Source organism: Bufo gargarizans, chromosome 10 (genome assembly GCF_014858855.1).
Source record: "Bufo gargarizans isolate SCDJY-AF-19 chromosome 10, ASM1485885v1, whole genome shotgun sequence".
Taxonomy (NCBI): Eukaryota; Metazoa; Chordata; class Amphibia; order Anura; family Bufonidae; genus Bufo; species Bufo gargarizans.
This window is the reverse complement of record NC_058089.1, coordinates 21,467,187-21,484,854: the sequence shown is the minus strand read 5'-3', so window position 1 is coordinate 21,484,854 and position 17,668 is coordinate 21,467,187. Positions and strand designations below refer to the sequence as shown.

At 45.5% G+C, this 17,668-nt stretch overlaps 1 protein-coding gene across 1 annotated transcript in view; it reads left to right on the top strand.

Moving 5' to 3' along the window:
- Positions 1-17,668, top strand: part of IGHMBP2 (immunoglobulin mu DNA binding protein 2) — a 62,902-nt gene that overhangs the window by 33,681 nt on the left and 11,553 nt on the right. The window contains exons 10-13 of the mRNA XM_044269941.1: positions 1,018-1,136; positions 2,146-2,240; positions 2,839-2,962; positions 16,587-17,420. Coding sequence (XP_044125876.1) covers positions 1,018-1,136; positions 2,146-2,240; positions 2,839-2,962; positions 16,587-17,420 — 1,172 coding nt within the window. The remainder of the gene's footprint in view (positions 1-1,017; positions 1,137-2,145; positions 2,241-2,838; positions 2,963-16,586; positions 17,421-17,668) is intronic.

Below are 17,668 nucleotides of genomic sequence, written 5' to 3'. Positions count from 1 at the left end.
TGCGGTAATGTGATTTGTGCCTAGACCTCGTAAAATGGGCCAACATTTGGCGCCTTTATGGCACAGAATGTGACAGCAACAGGTGCGCCAAAAAGCATACTCCGCTGTGCCTAGCTTACCTGTTTTGGGGGCTTTATCTGAAAGGGGTGTTTGTTACAAATCGGATGTGGATTCACTTTGTCAGTTGAACAGATGTGACCTGGGGCTACTCCTAAGGGTGTTCTCTAAGTGCCCCCACATCAAGGGGTTCTCCGGACTCTTCTATATCGATGACCTATGCTCAGGATAGGTCATCAATATCAGATTGGCGGGGGTCCGACAGCCATAGACTGCAGCAGGAAGAGAGAAGGGAGACGGCACATGAGCACTGCGTGCACCGTCTCCTCATACAGCTCTGGGCGGAAGTGCCGGGTGTCGGACCCTCCGCAATCTGATATTGATGACCTATCCAGAGGATAGGAGAGCCCGAAGAACCAGTTTAATTTTCCATTATAGATACTTAGATTATTTTTTTCTGAGGGTACGTATAGCCTTTGTCGTGTTTTGCCTTTAAAGGGGTTGTCTGACCCCTAAGCTAAAAGTAATTAAAGGGGTTGTCCGGGATTTTACGGTTGATGGCCTATCCTCAGGTTCTGGTCGGTGGAGGTGCTGTTCTTTAGGTAGTGCCGTCCACAGCTCCGTCACTGCAGTGCTGCTCCTATTGAAGTGACTGGGAGCAGCACTGCAGTAACCAGTTCCATCCACTACAGTATGCCCTTACCCCCAGAGCTGCCTTTTGGCACCGGCCTATTGTGCCTATAGGTAGATCTGTCCATGCAGCTGCAAATTGGACATCGTAACCCATAATCATCATTGTTTTCAGAAATGCAGTTCATGGATCAGCTCTTTGTACCCTCCATTTGTTACACTTATGGGCGATTGCATTGCTCTCCTCAGTGTACTAGGTACCGGTGCTTTCAGACCTGAACAGTACAGAAAATGTCGCTTATTGGATGTGTTTTCTGCTCCCTATTGTAGGGATTTACCAGGGGTGGCAGTGACGGAAGAGACTAGTATTCCCTTACTGCTGATCGATACTGCCCACTGCGGACTGTTCGAGATAGACATTGAAGATGAGCAGTCCAAGGGCAATCCAGGTAATGTAAGGCAGTACGCTATCACTGTACCCATGTCACAGGACCAGGCTTGTACAGTCTATCCTTGAGTATACACAATGCAACATGACCGGCATTTAAAGGGGTTGTGCCACTTAGATAAATGTATCCTGCCCAACGGATATCACTGTCCCCAAATAGCACCGTGTATCAAAACTGCCTTATTGTAAAGTGATCAGTCTGCCAGAGGAAGTAAGAATTTTTCTTTGCATAGTAAGGGTACAGCAGGGGCGGACAGGCCATAGACCCTAAAGGAAACTTTTCCGGTGGGCCGATGCCTTGGGGGGAGCACCCAAGCTCTTCTCATGGCCACCAGCTGAGTACATAATGATCTGATTCTCTCCTATGCACCTGGCCAGTGGCGGCAGGTGCCACCCCGAATTCAACTGTATTTCTGCCCTCAGGATGGAGATACAGTTGAAGACTGTGGCACAGGTGGCAGTATTTTGTATTTGGTTGTGCTGCGGTGGTATACTGTTCTGCACTATGGTATTGCTGCCTCTGCCTACCTGTGTTGACCTGCCTTCTGTCAGTTTGGACCCACCTACAACATGGGGCCACTTTTAGGTTGTTTTTTTTTCCTTCCAGGGCCACTTTAAGTTCCCAGACCGCCCCTGGGGTACCGCATGGTGTTTGCCTACCCTTAAAAGCTGCAACAGCGGCAAGCAGGCACAGCTATACCGTAGCGGGTGTCTGCTCATGGTTTAGCGCCATTCAGTGGAGCTGAGCCGCAAGCCCGTCCACAGCATTCAGAGTGAATAACCGCGGCAGAAACTGCAGCAATTTGTGTTGCAGTCTACGGGTCGTATTTTAACTGTGTCAAAGTCCCACCTTATGAACGTCGTCTTTAAAGTGAATTGTTTTATTTTATTTTATTTTTTATCCCCTGCTCTGACAATAGAGGTCATATAATGTACATGGAGCAGAATTCATAGCATTTGGACTGTCATTTACTTGCCAGTCTTCATAGAGTTGCTTCTGTTTCTTCCAGGTGAGGTGCGTCTGGTGGATCTACACGTTCAGGCGCTGACCAACGCTGGCATGAAAGCCCGTGATATTGCGGTTATAGCGCCGTACAATCTTCAGGTGAGGAGGAATATTTCCAGGTGCCCTTGTAGGGTCGGCATTCATTCAAGTATTACATTAAAGGGGTCTTTTAGGGCTTACATATTGATGTCCTGTCGTCAGGATTGGAGAGAATCCGACTCCTGGGCCCCTCACCGATCAGCTGTTAGAGGTGGCTGCAGCCCCCTTCCTGGGCCTGTGACGTCATGTCCATTGGTCACTTGACCCTCGTGCAGCTCAGTCCCATTGAAGTGAATGGGATTGATCTGCAGTACCAAGCACAACCACTATATAATGTCTGGCGCTGTGCTTGGTATACTATCAAGAGGTTGCAGCGCTCATATGTGAGGGCGGCTGATTGGCAGGGGCGCCTCGGTCAGATTTTAATTCACAACCTGCAAGACAACAGTGCTAACCTCTCATCCACCATGCTGTTCAGTGCCGCACAGTGGACCGTGTTTCTTGATTTACATTGAATAAGGCTGGAGCTGATGGTTGCAGTGCTGACATAATATTAGTAAAATCAGAGCTGTATGTAGTCGACGTGTAGGACTGAATGGACAGAAGCACGGTTTTATTTTTCAGACATTCTGACCGATTCCCTTTTTCTTGTTTCCAGGTGGAATTGCTCAGACAGTGTCTCCGGCCCAGATATCCAGATCTAGAAATCAAATCTGTTGATGGCTTTCAAGGAAGAGAGAAAGAAGCCGTCATATTATCCTTTGTCAGATCCAACACCAAAGGTCAGTGACTCAAGCTGGTCATACACGGGGCAGTTTTATCAATATCCTGATGTTTTCTGGATCCTCATCTGAAATGGAGCAAAATCCAAAAAACGGCGGTCTTAATAAGGCCCTGCGCTGGAGCTGCCGAATTTATGAAGAGGCGTCTGCCTCTACATAACTTTGGCGCAACCAGCGCCAGTCTAAATGTCAGCCAGCTTCCTTGCTTTCTTACATTTAGACTATTTTTCATGCCTAAAACAGGCGTAGAATATGGTGAATGAGACGGGCCTGTAGGTCCATCCCCGCCCATGACACGCCAACTTTTTTTAGACCTGGCGTGAGTGGGGAGAAGTCGCAGATTGGGGCGCAAACAGTCTTTGCGTTACAATCTGCGCCAGAAATACGCCTTAGGCTACTTTCACATTAGACTTTTTTGCAGAATCCGTCATGGATCTGCAAAAACGCTTCTGTTACAATAATACAACCGCATGCATACGCCATGAACGGATCTAGTTGTATTATCTTTAACATACCCAGTGTCAGAGAAAACGGATCCGTCCCCATTGACTTACATTGTGTGTCAGGACGGATCCGTCTTGCTCCGCATCACATCGCGGAAAGAAAAACGCTGCTTGCAGCGTTATTCTGTCCGCGATGGGGATGCAGACAAACGGAACGGAATGCATTTTGGTGCATTCCGTTTCGTTCAGTTTTGTCAGCATTGACAATGAATGGGGACCAAACTGAAGCGTTTTCTTCCGCTTTGAAACTCAATATGCAAATTACCCAAGGGGCTGTTCCTAGCGTCTCCGGAGCCCAGCTGCACCCATTCTGAAGGAGCCCAGCACCGCCCCGCATTCCAAAGTTTCCTCCTAGCATCACCGACGTCACTCAGAGGACCTATCGCGAGCACCTTTACTCCTGGTGTAAGCGCCCACCCAGTCTTCCATCCCTGTAGTGGTATCGGCCTCGGATAGCAGACTACTCATGTGCCACAGACTGAGGACAGTACTTCTCGCTTCGCCTCTCGTGTACCAGATGATCAGTCTTGAAGCCAAAAACGGTACTTCTCGCTTCACCGCACATGTGCCAGATGAGCAGTGCTAAAGCTGAGGATGGTTCTTCTCACTTCACTGCTCATGTGACAGATGATCAATGCTAAAGCTGAGGATGGTACTTCTCACTTCACTGCGCATGTGACAGATGATCAGTGCTAAAGCTGAGGATGGTACTTCTCACTTCACTGCGCATGTGACAGATGATCAGTGCTAAAGCTGAGGATGGTTCTTCTCACTTCACTGCGCATGTGACAGATGATCAGTGCTAAAGCTGAGGATGGTACTTCTCACTTCACTGCGCATGTGACAGATGATCAATGCTAAAGCTGAGGACGGTACTTCTTACTTCACTGCGCGTGTGACAGATGATCAGTGCTAAAGCTGAGGATGGTTCTTCTCACTTCACTGCGCATGTGACAGATGAGCAGTGCTAAAGCTGAGGATGGTACTTCTCACTTCACTGCGCATGTGCCAGATGAGCAGTGGTTTTCCCTTTGTTGTGCATGTGCCTGATGAGCACTGCATATGCAGTGAAGCGAGATGCTTCATCTGCACAGTTGGCATGTGCCCAATGCCGCTGGAGAGGAGTCTTGGATTCATCTTCTGTGAGTTTGATTTACTTCACTGTTCTTTGTGGGGTTGGATGGGTGTGCTTTGTGCAGGTTTAGAAAACTAAATCACAGCTGCATAAAAACATGCTAGTGGTTTAGTGGCCCCAAAACAGGTGACTTGCAAATTGTCTTTAAAATATTCTGCTGATTTACGTATACATATCTTACGCAGGCCGCGGAGCCTCCAGGCTTGTAGACAACAAAGTCTGTGTACATTCAGTTCCTTCATCATAGGTTACTTCCACTTTATCTTTCAGACTACACACAAGCTTTTTTGTAGTCTGTAACCATAGAGACACTTTGATCTGCAGAGGAGCTATACAAAATGGTAGGATTTTATTTTTTTCTTGAATCAAGTTTGTTGATTGCTTTAATTAAATACCCATAGACTAGAGTGGTGCTGGTTCTGGAAAAAAACTGTCCCTTTTGTAATCAGATAGAGTCCCTTTAATCAAGACTAGTTACTTCATTCTTATTTTGGCTGCATTGAAAAATTAGTTGAAAAGCCACACACGCATTAAAGGGGATGTCTGAGATCGCAATATCGATGGCCTATCCTTAACCACGTCATTACTGGAGTGGGACAAGGGATCAGAAGATCTGGGGGAATTAAAAGTTATTATAAAAGTAAAAAAACTTTAAAAAAAATAACATTAAAATATATAAACATTATAATGTATAAAGTTTAAATCAACCCCCTTTCCGAATTTTACATATAAAAATACCTGTATGTTTTGCCCTATAAGACGCACCTAGGTTTTAGAGGAGGAAAATAAGAAAAAAAAATGTTTTCCTCAGACCCCCAATGTTAATAAGTCCCCCAATCGGACCTCAGATCAAACCTACATATTAATAAGTCTCCCAAGCAGACCTCAGATCATACCTACATATTAATGAGTCCCCCCAATCAGATCTCCATGTGACTGACCCCCAATCAGACCTCAAAAGGTCCCCCAATCAGCCCTCTAATCAGACCTCCATGTGAATGACCCCCATGCTCAGATCAGATAAAAAACAAAACAAAAAAAAAAAACTTACCTCTCCTACTTTTTATGCCGCCACCGCTCCTGTCATTCAGCGCTCTTCTTCCTGCCACGCGCTGTACGTCATGCGTGAGTCAAAGCACAGCGAGCGGCCGAGGAAGACCGGGAAGCAGTGAGAACAGAGCCCTGTGAGCGCAGAATTCACTGCTCCCCGGTCCTCCTGTACTAATGAACACATTATGGAAGTGCTCATTAGTATTCGCCCCATAAGACGCACTGACATCTCCCCCCCCCCCCCCCCCCCCACACACACTTTGGGGGGGGGGGGGAGAGTACACCTTATAGGGTGAAAAATACAGTATATAAACAAAAAATAAACATATTTGGTATCGCCACTTCCAAAAATGTCTGAACTATTAAAATATTTTTTTTAATTCCTATATTGTGAACGCCGTAACTGAAAAAAGAAGAACACACGATTCTGTGTTTTTTAGTCACCTTTTCCAACAAATAAATAGAAACGTGTTACATTTTTTATCTGCTTGTATCTGGCATGAAAATAAACAATCCGGTTTTAAGTGTCGGCAGTGCTGTATCCTCTTTTTTGTTTTTAACAGTAGTAAATCAAAACAAAAAAGCTATACAAGTTTGGTATCGCAATATTTGTACTGAGCCGCAGAATAAGGCAGTCATGTCGTTTTTAGCCCACAGTGAATGCCGTGATGTCAAAACCCCAAAAACCTTGGCGGAATTGTGTTTTTTGGTTTTTTTTAAGTTTAATCCCAGAAAGATTTTTATTTATTTTTTTACCCATTTTCCGATAACAGAAATGGTGAATGAAATGGTGCCCTTAAAAAATACAACCTATCCCGCAAAAAATAAGTGCTCCTATGACTATATAAATGGAAAATTAAAAAAGTTATGGCTATTGGAACATAGGGGAGGAAAAAATTTAAATGCAAAACCAAAAATGGGCCCGGTACTTAAGGGGTTAATATATATATTTTTATTTATTAAATTTTTTTATGAAGTAAAAGCAAGCAAGTAACTATAGCTATAGCTTTTTTATTTTCTTTATTTTGCTTTTATTTATTTCACTTAATTTTTTTAATTCATTTTTTATTTTCATTTTTATTTATTTTTCACTTCATCAAAACAGTCAGGACAGGAAGGGGTTAATTCACAGACTAGATCAGTTACTGTAATGGCCAGCAAGGGGCGCACTCACATCAAGGTTCTACCCTGAGTGCGCCCCTGCCAGCTTTTTTTCACTGTGAATCCCTGATACATACGGTTCACATGCCCAGAGACACCTTCCAGGATCCTCACTGTGATCGCAGATGTCCAATGACACCAAAATCACAGCGATCTGCAGCGCCACGGGAGCTGTTATACGTCTGGTTACAGATAGGTGCTTACCGCCCGTATATTGTCGTGTGGCAGTATAGAAGTAGTTAAAGGGGTTCTGCACTTTGTTTAAACTGATGATCTATCCTCTGGATAGATCATCAGCATCTGATCGGCGGGGGTCCGACACCCGGGACCCCCCCCCCGATCAGCTGTTTGTGAAGGCAGCGGCACTCCAGCAGCGCCGCGGCCTTCTCACTATTTACCGCAGGCCCAGTGACGTCATGACTAGTATCAATGGCCTGGGCGCGGCTAAGCTTCGTTCCCTTGAATGGAGCTTAGCCCCGCCCAGGCCAGTTGATACAAGTCGTGACGTCACTCGGCCAGCGGTAAACAGTGAGAAGGCCGCGGCGCTGCTGGAGTGCCGCTGCCTTCTCAAACAGCTGATCGGCGGGGGTCCCGGGTGTCGGACCCCGCCGATCAGTTTAGACAAACTGCAGAACCCCTTTAATGTAAGACATTAATGTCAGATTGGTGGTAGGGGGGTCGTACTCTCGGCACTCCTGCAGACCATCTGTTTGAAGAGGCTTTGGCATTCAGGTGAGCACTGCTGCCATGTGTACATCGCCCCGTGGACCAGAATGGCCTGTACTTTAGTGGCAGCTATTCTGTGTATTAAAGTGTGGTCTCATTCACTTGAATGGGACAATTTGGCAGTGCCAGCCTATAGACCAGAGTGGAGATGTTTCCAGGGGGAAAAAACCTTTTAAAGGGGTTGTCCCACATAAAATATTCTATAGTTTTCAAATCCGCACCCGGATCTAAATTCTTTTGTAATAGCATGTGTAACGGATCTCCTGGCACCCCGACCGGGTACCTCCGTCGATGGATGCTCCTAGCGCTTCCCGAGGACTTCAAGCACTCCGCTCGACACCGTAAGCACTACAGACCCCACAAACCGTCGAAGCTTGGTTGAGGTATCGCTGTCTCCTACCCACCCTGGACCTACGACAAGGCTCCAGGCTCCAGTGGGTGAACCTCTCTTCATTCAGAGAGCGATGCAGGAACAAGTAACTGGAACAAGCTCTTTCAAGAGCTAGTAGTTATAGCCCGGGGAGTATAGCAAATCCTCAGCGTATAGCAATCCCCAGTGTCGATCAGTTACCAAAAAGCCTCAACATGATGAAGGGTAAAACAGGAACTCTTTATTGAACACACAAGCATTGACTTATATACACATTTTCCAACATGGGTACCACCCCCGTGGACCTGGTTGGGAACTGAGGAACTGAGGACATGACATAGCAGCCAATCTTTTACAGTTTAAACACAAAAACTAACCCTATTCAACAAACACAATGGCATTGTCTGTGACGCAATTAACAAACGCAACATGCAAACAGACACCTTCACCCCCTCCATAATGAATGAATAGGGACAGTGGAGACACATGTGATGGGATTATCTCCTGAGTGTATCATATGGTGATCTACTCATCTAGGAGTCGGCTGCTATTATAATCAACTATCTTAATCCCATCACTAACACAATCAGTGGGAGTCTCAGTGCAGAGTTAACCCTTTTTGTGTTGCTGAATCCACACCATGCCTTTTTAATGGGCAATAGGAAATATGTGGCATATAAATTACACACATACATCAGGGTTCATAGTTCCTTGTAACCCCAAAAGGTCTTAGGGGTCTCCACAGTTCTCGGTCCATAGTCTGCAGGAAGGAGGCTGGCCCTCAGGCTTCTCCAGCAGCCCCAGTGACCGTTCAGTCCGTCACAGCATGTAATTAAAAATTTAGCATAGCCACTGAGTTATTCAATAAAATGTATCTGGATAGCTCCACCTGCTGTTAGTTTGGTAATTAAAAATTTAGCATAGCCACTGAGTTATTCAATAAAATGTATCTGGATAGATCAACCTGCTGTTAGTTTGGTAATTAAAAATTTAGCATAGCCACTGAGTTATTTAATAAAATGTATCTGGATAGATCAACCTGCTGTTAGTTTTATTTTATATTTCTTTGACCTGCTCACTAAGAAGGCCTCACATGCTCAGTTTCCTACTTCAACTGCCCCCTGAGCTGTGATAGGGAGAGCTGAGACATGCCCCCTGAGCTGTGATGGGGAGAGCTGAGACACGCCCCCTGAGCTGTGATAGGGAGAGCTGAGACACGCCCCCTGAGCTGTGATAGGGAGAGCTGAGAAACGCCCCCTGAGCTGTGATAGGGAGAGCATGGACACACCCCCTGAGCTGCAGCAGAAAGGACGATCCCCCTGAGCTGTCAGCTTGATATAAATCTAGCAGAGCAATGAATGTGGAGATCTCTGGATCCATGTGAGGTACAGGGCTGGTTCTAGTGAGTGCCGGTCTATCTTTGCCACTACCTTGGGATTTATCTCGGACGCGAGCACCACGCCAATCGTTACGGAGTGCCGGCTGATCATTATCTGTATGCCCCCTGAGCTGTGATAAGGAGAGCTGAGACACGCCCCCTGAGCTGTGATAGGAAGAGCTGAGACACGCCCCTTGAGCTGTGATAAGGAGAGCTGAGACACGCCCCCTGAGCTGTGATAGGAAGAGCTGAGACACGCCCCCTGAGCTGTGATAGGGAGAGCATGGAGACACACCCTGAGCTGCAGCAGAAAGGACGATCCCCCTGAGCTGTCAGCTTGATATAAATCTAGCAGAGCAATGAATGGGGAGATCTCTGGATCCATGGGAGGTACAGGGATGGTTCTAGCTTTGTTAGAAAGAGATTGTCATTACTATATGATGTCTGATTTTCATTTTATAATTAGTTAGTTTACATTCATTAAAACTATTTGCGCATAATATTACATTCAAAGTAAAATATCATTTTGTTATTGTGTCATTCTTGGGAATCGTCCACATATATGGGTTCATTTGTACAGATGTAGTTTACACCAACGACAATTAGCATTTTGACCCAGTGACAACTCATTAACTCAATTAGCATGTGAAAAACATAACCACTTGCTAATTAGCGCTGACTGTCATCGTGCCCTGCAGTAATAGTGTGCAGAGACCTGACGGCACACAATATATGCACCCTGTAAGAATGTATTTAGCACGGCATAATAATTTTTTAAATATTTTTATGGGAGCCTATGGGTGAGGGATGCCAAACGTAGGTTTCGAGATAGAACCCAGGCCCTGCAGAAAGCAGTGTGAAAAGAGCCTAAGGAAAGGGTAGCGATCACAGCCGGTTACTGTCATCTCCAGTATGAACTGTGGTGACCACAGGGTGGCAGTACAAGAACTTTTCTTCAAGTTATCACCCCCCCTTTCCAACTGGAGAGGAAATGCGCTGTCTGTTATATTTATGGGGGGATGCTTTTTCTAAACGGCTCTAATGCCCCCCTGCACCTTATCGACTCCGTGACTCAATCTGGATTACCAACATTTTTGGCCTGTCTAGTTCTGGTGAATATTTGAGGATACAGTAGGTTGTCGGTTCATACATAGGCATGGGTAACACATTTAGGAGGTGTTATACGTCTCGGGTTCTGCTTAAAGAGGTTTTCCCAGGGTAAAATATTGATGGCTTATCCTTAGGAATAGGTCATCGGTATCAGATCGGTGGGGATCCAACTCCTGGCATTCCCACCGATTAGTTGTTTGAACACTGCGTCATCATCCCAGGCATGTGACGTCACCTTCACTGGTCACATGGCCTATGGGCAGCTCAGTCCTGATCAAGTGATTGGGCTGCAGTACCAAGCCCAACCACTATACAATGTGGGGCGCTGTACTTGGTAATCTGTGAGGAGGTCACATCGCTCATACTCAGCTGACCGGTGGGGGTGCCGGGTACTGATCTGATATTGAGGACCGATTCTTAGGACAGGTCATCAATATTGTACTTCTGGAAAACTCCTTTAAACTTTTAGCTACAAATATGAATTTATATGCATTATTTTTTTTCTTTTAAATCAGTACATTTTGATGCAGAAGTGCATGAAAGCACCCATAAGTGTAAAGTGGTATTTACCGATATGTGCACAGTGAGTATGGGACGGGTTTTTAATTTTATAATTTGGGTCAGTGCTGTGAAAACTGTCTAGGCAGCAGTTAAGGTAAAAGTCAAAATGCCAAGCTTTGCGCTGTGCACCTCTCTGGATTGTTGGTTGCCCCCTTTAGGAACTCGTCATGCAGTATTTCCATATATTGTTGTATACACCTGGTTTGTTAGATAGTTGTAGTGATGAAGAGTTAAGCTTACGGTTTAATTACACAGACTGAGCTCTGCTCCTCTGTGTATAGCGACTATGAAAACCCTCTTTTACAGATGAAATCATACAGCAGCGTCTCTCCTAATCCTCCCAGGTATCAGTGACTGCTGGCAGCTGTCTATTAGCTTCCCCCGTGCACGAAATAATTTTAATTACAAATCTAGATAGTGCTTACATCTCGATCCACCATTCTAATTATCTATCTAGCTGTTATCTATCCATCTTTAGTCACTGTAGCTAACAGGTGTCCCACACTTTCCCCTTCAGCAAAGTACCTCTGAGCCATGAATAAACGTTTATCGTCTGCTCTGGTTTGTATATGTTCCTTCAAAAGCTTCTGGGCTTCCTTCCACTGTGCTTCATTAGTCAGAGTGGGTTGTGCTATATACCTTGTTTCTAGAAGCGTAACTCTATCTGATAGCTCCCTGTCCAGAAGACGACTCTTAGATTTCCTAACACTAATTCGCTTAATGTATAACCCTCTCACATACGCCTTCAGAGTATCCCACACCACAGCCCCTGATGTTGAGCCTATATTAATAGACAAAAAATCAGTAATAGCCGTAGACATATCAGTTCCTGTATCCACTATTGATAACCAAAATGGGTTTAACCGCCAGACGGGTCTAGGAACACACAAGTGCCTCCCCACCTCCAAAGTAATCATTAATGGGGAATGATCAGACAAGCTACGGGGCAAATATACGATCTCCTTAGTTAGGGATACTAACGATAAGGAACCTATTGCTAAATCTATTCTGGACAAGGAGCTATGCGACGCTGAGTAACATGAATATTGACGTCGATCAGGGTATTTGGTCCTCCATATGTCACACAACTCTATCTCCCCTATCAATCTCGCCAGAGAGGTAGGAGCGGCAGTATATGTTCCCGACCCATCATGGAATTTATCCAAAAGACCATTAAGATAGGTATTGAAATCACCCATAATTAATATAGGTACTAACGGAAATTTAGATGTAAAGGTAATAATCATCTTCATAATTTCAGCCGAATATGGAGGGGGAACATACACCGCCACTAAGATAATCCTAAACTGGAAGATACAACAATCTATACAAATAAATCGTCCGTCATCATCAATATATGACTCCTGAGCATGAAACGGAATGGCTTTATGCACCAAGATACTAACACCTCTGGCATGTGTGGAGTATGTAGAGTGAAATTCACACCCCATCCATGCTTTATGTGCTAAGTATGTCTTGTCAGCAGTCAAGTGGGTCTCAGATAAGCATAGAATAGCTGGCTGTATATCTTTCATAGCATGGAAGATAGCCGATCGCTTAGATGCCAAAGACATTCCTCTCACATTCCACGCAACAATATTAACGGAAGACATCATGGTATCTCATAAGCAAATGCAGAATTTGGTGCCGACAACCCCAATTGAATCTACCCCCAGTAGCAATACTGAAAATAAAACCTGCCTTAACCCTCCCCCCTCCCAACTGTCCCCAAACTACCCTAAGCATTCCTATAGCCATGAACCCAATAAACAGGGGTACACCATAGACATTTAAAGTGAACCTAACCGTCCTAAGTGAACAATAAAGGCACAGGTGAAGAAACAAGCGCTTAAGTTATACATGCGCTACACCCTGGATGCGCCGATATATTGGCTCACCCAACCTCCCACCCAGCCATATAGTAACCCATACAGTGTGGGACCGAACCAATGAAAAGACAGCATATAAAACCTCCCGTCTTAGAGAAACGTTAAATACTCCCACAATACCATAACTGGCAATACGGCGTGTCAAATAAGAGACACTAGAAAAACAAGAACAGTTCCTTCAGAAACATCACCGTCGCATCAGGTATTGTTGCCGCGCCGATCATGTTCATGAGTGTCCAGCCATTGACTTGCCTCAGACGGATCTTCAAACATGTGCGTGGATCCATTCGCCACCACCCGGAGCTTCGCCGGGTACAACATGGAGTAAGGCCACTGTAGTACTCTCAATCTTTTCTTTACATCTAAAAATTTCGCTCTCTTCTTCTGTATTTCAACAGAAAAGTCCGGGAACAACAGAATTCGGCTATCGCCAATTTGAATATCAGGGTTATCCCTGGCTGCTTTGAGTATAGCGTCCCGGTCTCTGTAATGTAGGACCTTGATTAGAAGAGGTCTTGGAGGCGCCCCCGGAGGCGGCGGGCGAAATGGCACCCGATGTGCCCGTTCTATTGCAAAGAATGGGGATAACTTTTCTTTCCCAATAGTGTCCACCAGCCACTTTTCCATAAATGCGACGGGGTCCGAGCCCTCAGTGCGCTCCGGTATTCCAATAAATCGCACATTATTCCGTCGTAGACGGTTTTCCAGGTCATCAGACTTGGATATAAGTAGGGATACGTTATGTATAACACGTTGTAAGTCCCTTTTAACAGGTGGTAGCTGATCCTCCATGTCGCTGACGCGACCCTCCAACTCCCCCACTCTTTCTTTAAACTGACGCATATCTTGCCTTATCAGCAGAACTTCCTCCTTAAGGCCTCCCATATTGGCATTCAAAGACGTAAGGGCTGTGCTGCATTGTGCCACCATCTTATACACATCCGCAATAGTGGGGTCAGAAATGGGCGCCTCATTTGGCGGCAGCTCAGGACCCACCTCCAATCTTTGTACCGACGTGTCCGAGGCATGTTCCAGGGGCTCCGCTTCCCCAGCTTCATCGGACATCCGAGCTTCAGGCTCCGAATCAGTTGCTGTGGCTGCCGGGGTACGAGCGTACTTCCCCAGCTTCGCTGCCACATCAGAGAGCTTGGCAGTCTGCACGGCGCCATTTTGTTTGATCGGCGTGTCCATGCCGCCGTCTTTACTCTCCTTCTCCCTCTGCTTTTGGCGAGTCATGCCGAGACCGGAGTAAACCCCAGCGTTCAGGGAGGCTTCAGAACAAGATCGGTCCCCTCTGAGGACAGGTAGGAAGCGGTTGAGCGATTATATACAGGATACTGTCCAGGAGCTCAGCGCCATGCGTCTCTCTACATCGGCGGTTAGGCCACGCCCCCGTTATCTATCCATCTTGCTATTGAGATGACATAACTATTTGATACACTCTGAGGTGTTGTCTATCTACATATTTGTGGCTTTGATGGCTGGCTATCTATCTATCTGTCTCCTATCTACAGTATCTGTCTATCTTTCTGTCTCGTATCTGATCTGTCTATCTGTCTCTCTATTAAACTCATATCTACAATATCTATATCTCTCTCTCTCTCTCTATCTAGCACCTTCTGTAGGCCAACTGGCATCTATATACCGTATTTTTCGGCGTATAAGACACACTTTTTCTTCCCCCAAAATGGGGGGAAAATGCCCCTGCGTCTTATACGGCGAATGCAGTCAGTTTTACATCGCAAGCTGCGATGTAAAGCGAGCAGGGATTTGGGGAGGGACTGGGAGGAGGAGCTGGGGCCGGCAATAGCGGCGGGGCGGTGCAGTCACTGTACTATAGCCCCGCCGCTCCGGTATACTAATATAATATGTCATATTCAATTAATGGTTATTAAATATGCCCCTTTATGCCTAATAGTACCTTAAATCCTAAGCGCATCCGTACAATGCAGGCCGGGCGGGCGGCAGCGTAACTCCCTGATGTCACGTGCCTGCGCCGCCTACTTTATGAATGAAGCAGGCGGCGCAGGCAAGTGACGTCAGTGAGTGACGCGCCGCGCCGGCCGCCCGGCCTGCCGGCATTGTACTGAAGCGCTTAGGATTTAAGGTACTATTAGGAATAAAGAGGCATATTTAATAACTATTAATTGAATAAGACATATTATATTAGTATACAGGAGAGGCGGGGGATCTGTGGATGGCACAGTTATGGGCTGGGAGGGTCTGTGGATGACACATGTATAACAGTGCCAGCCACAGATCCCCCTGTAACAGTGCAAGCCACAGATCCCCCATAACAGTGTCTGTCATCCACAGATCCCCCCAAAACAGTGTCCGTCATCCACAGTTCCCCCCAAAACAGTGTCCGTCATCCACAGATCCCCCCAAAACAGTGTCCGTCATCCACAGATCCCCCCAAAACAGTGTCCGTCATCCACAGATCCCCCCCATAACAGTGTCAGTCATCCACAGATCCCCCCATAACAGTGTCCGTCATCCACAGATCCCCCCATAACAGTGTCCGTCATCCACAGATCCCCCCATAACAGTGTCCGTCATCCACAGATCCCCCCATAACAGTGTCCGTCATCCACAGATCCCCCCATAACAGTGTCCGTCATCCACAGATCCCCCCATAACAGTGTCCGTCATCCACAGATCCCCCCATAACAGTGTCCGTCATCCACAGATCCCCCCATAACAGTGTCCGTCATCCACAGATCCCCAGTAATAGTGCCATCCACAGACCACCTAGTTCCAAACCCAACAAACCCACAGCACACCTTTTGGTTAAAAAAACTTTTTTGCTTATTTTCCTCCCCAAAAACCTATGGTGAAAAATACGGTATATCTTTCTCTCTCTTTCCCAAAGGCAACCCCTTTAACCTCTTTATGCGCTGCATACTATTACATTGCTGCAAAACCCCCAAAGGTTTTATAAAAGTTATACAACACATTAGATGTACCCCAAAATGGTGTCATTAAAAAATACAGCTCATCTCACAAACTGCGAGAATTCATAGGGTTTTGTTGACTGAAAAATAAAAAAGTTATGGCTTTTGAAAAGTGGAAATTAAAAAATAAATAAAAAATCACAGTATCCTGATGTCCAAAATAGTCACCATCCTACGGCTAGGTCAAAAGTATTAAAGTGGTTCGCCGATTTCATAATAAAAATGGTTTTATTTGCCCAGAGTACCCCAAACACTGCATATTTTTGTCCAATATATCTGTTTTTTTTCTTTTTATGTTGGCACTTCCCTATCCCTGTCACTGTATCCTGGCAGGTTGTTTACATGTGGAACTTCCTGTTTTCATCAGTTTCCTGCTGGTTTTTCTAGCCATACCCAGCATGCTTTGCTCTGTAACGTCTCATAGGGCTTGTTCCACCTAGTGAACATGGAGCATGACTGCTGCGGAGCGAGCCCTGTGAAATATAATGGAGCAAAGCATGCTGGGATTGGTTAGAAAACACAGCATAAAGCTGACAAAAACAGGAAGTTCTGCATGTAAACATCCTGCCAGGATGCAGTGATGGTGAGAAAGGGGAAAGGAGAGCGTTGACATAAAAAAAACTGGTATATGGGTAAAAATATGCAGTGCTTGGGGTACTCTGGGCAGATAAAAACATTCCTTATGAAACTAGAGAACCCCTTTAAAGTTTGTAAAAATCCCTTTAAGTAGTTTTGTCCACCAGTCTATTAATAGGTATTAAAATAATAATTTCTTCATTGTTTTTAGGTGAAGTAGGATTTTTGGCTGAAGAAAGAAGGATAAACGTAGCCGTTACCCGCGCTCGCCGTCATGTGGCTGTTATTTGCGATTCCCACACCGTCGGGAACAACAAATTTCTCAAGGACCTGGTGACTTACTTTACTGAGCATGGAGAAGTCCGGACTGCATTTGAATACCTTGATGACATCATCCCCGAGAAGTATTCCCATGACGGTGAAAGTTCTTGTAAGGCCGAAACAAATGTTAAAAAAGACAATAATGCTAAGTCAAAAAAGACTGGCCCTCCAAAAGCTGGAGGCCAAAAATCCAGTAGTACCGCAGAGAGTCAGCCAAAGGGGGTTGGCAAGGCAAAAACTGCGGACTCTGCCGGGACTAAAAAGAAGAATATGAACTTAGATGTACAGGCCGAAGATGCTTCCAATAAGGACAAGCTAAGGAAGACAATTCTTGAGTTTGTAGAAGATAAGAGTAAGACTCACTTAACGTTCCCTTCAACACTAACCTCACATGATCGATTGCTGGTCCACCAGATTGCAGAAGAATATGGAGTGCAGCACATAAGCACCGGAGATGGCAGTAATAGATGTATTTCCCTCACCAAAACCAAAGCAATTTCAGCTGTTTCTGAATCTCAGACAATGAATGACTCCACCGATCAGAAACATTTACAATCGCAGACAGTGGAGAAGACCTCAAAGCAAAAAGAGGTCAGCCGAGGCGAGTCTGCAAGCAATGCTGATCTGAAGCTTCTCCATATGGAGAGGATGCAGAGGGAGAAAGCAAAACTGGAAGAAAAGAGGAAAAAAGAGGTCACAGAAAAGAAGAAATCAGAGTCTAAAAGTAGGTTGTGTTGAAACGGGCAGAAACCTCTTAATATGGAGTCTATAGATGTAATAAAATTGTAATGTAAAGGGGTCGTCTCACCTCGGCAAATGGCATTCATCATGTAGACAGCGTTAATAGAAGCCACTTCCTAATGTATTGTGATTCTGAATATTGCCTCCTTTGCTGGCGGGAACCATTTTTCCATCACATTATACACTTCTCCTTTCCATGGTTACGACCACCCTGCAATCCATCAGTGGTGG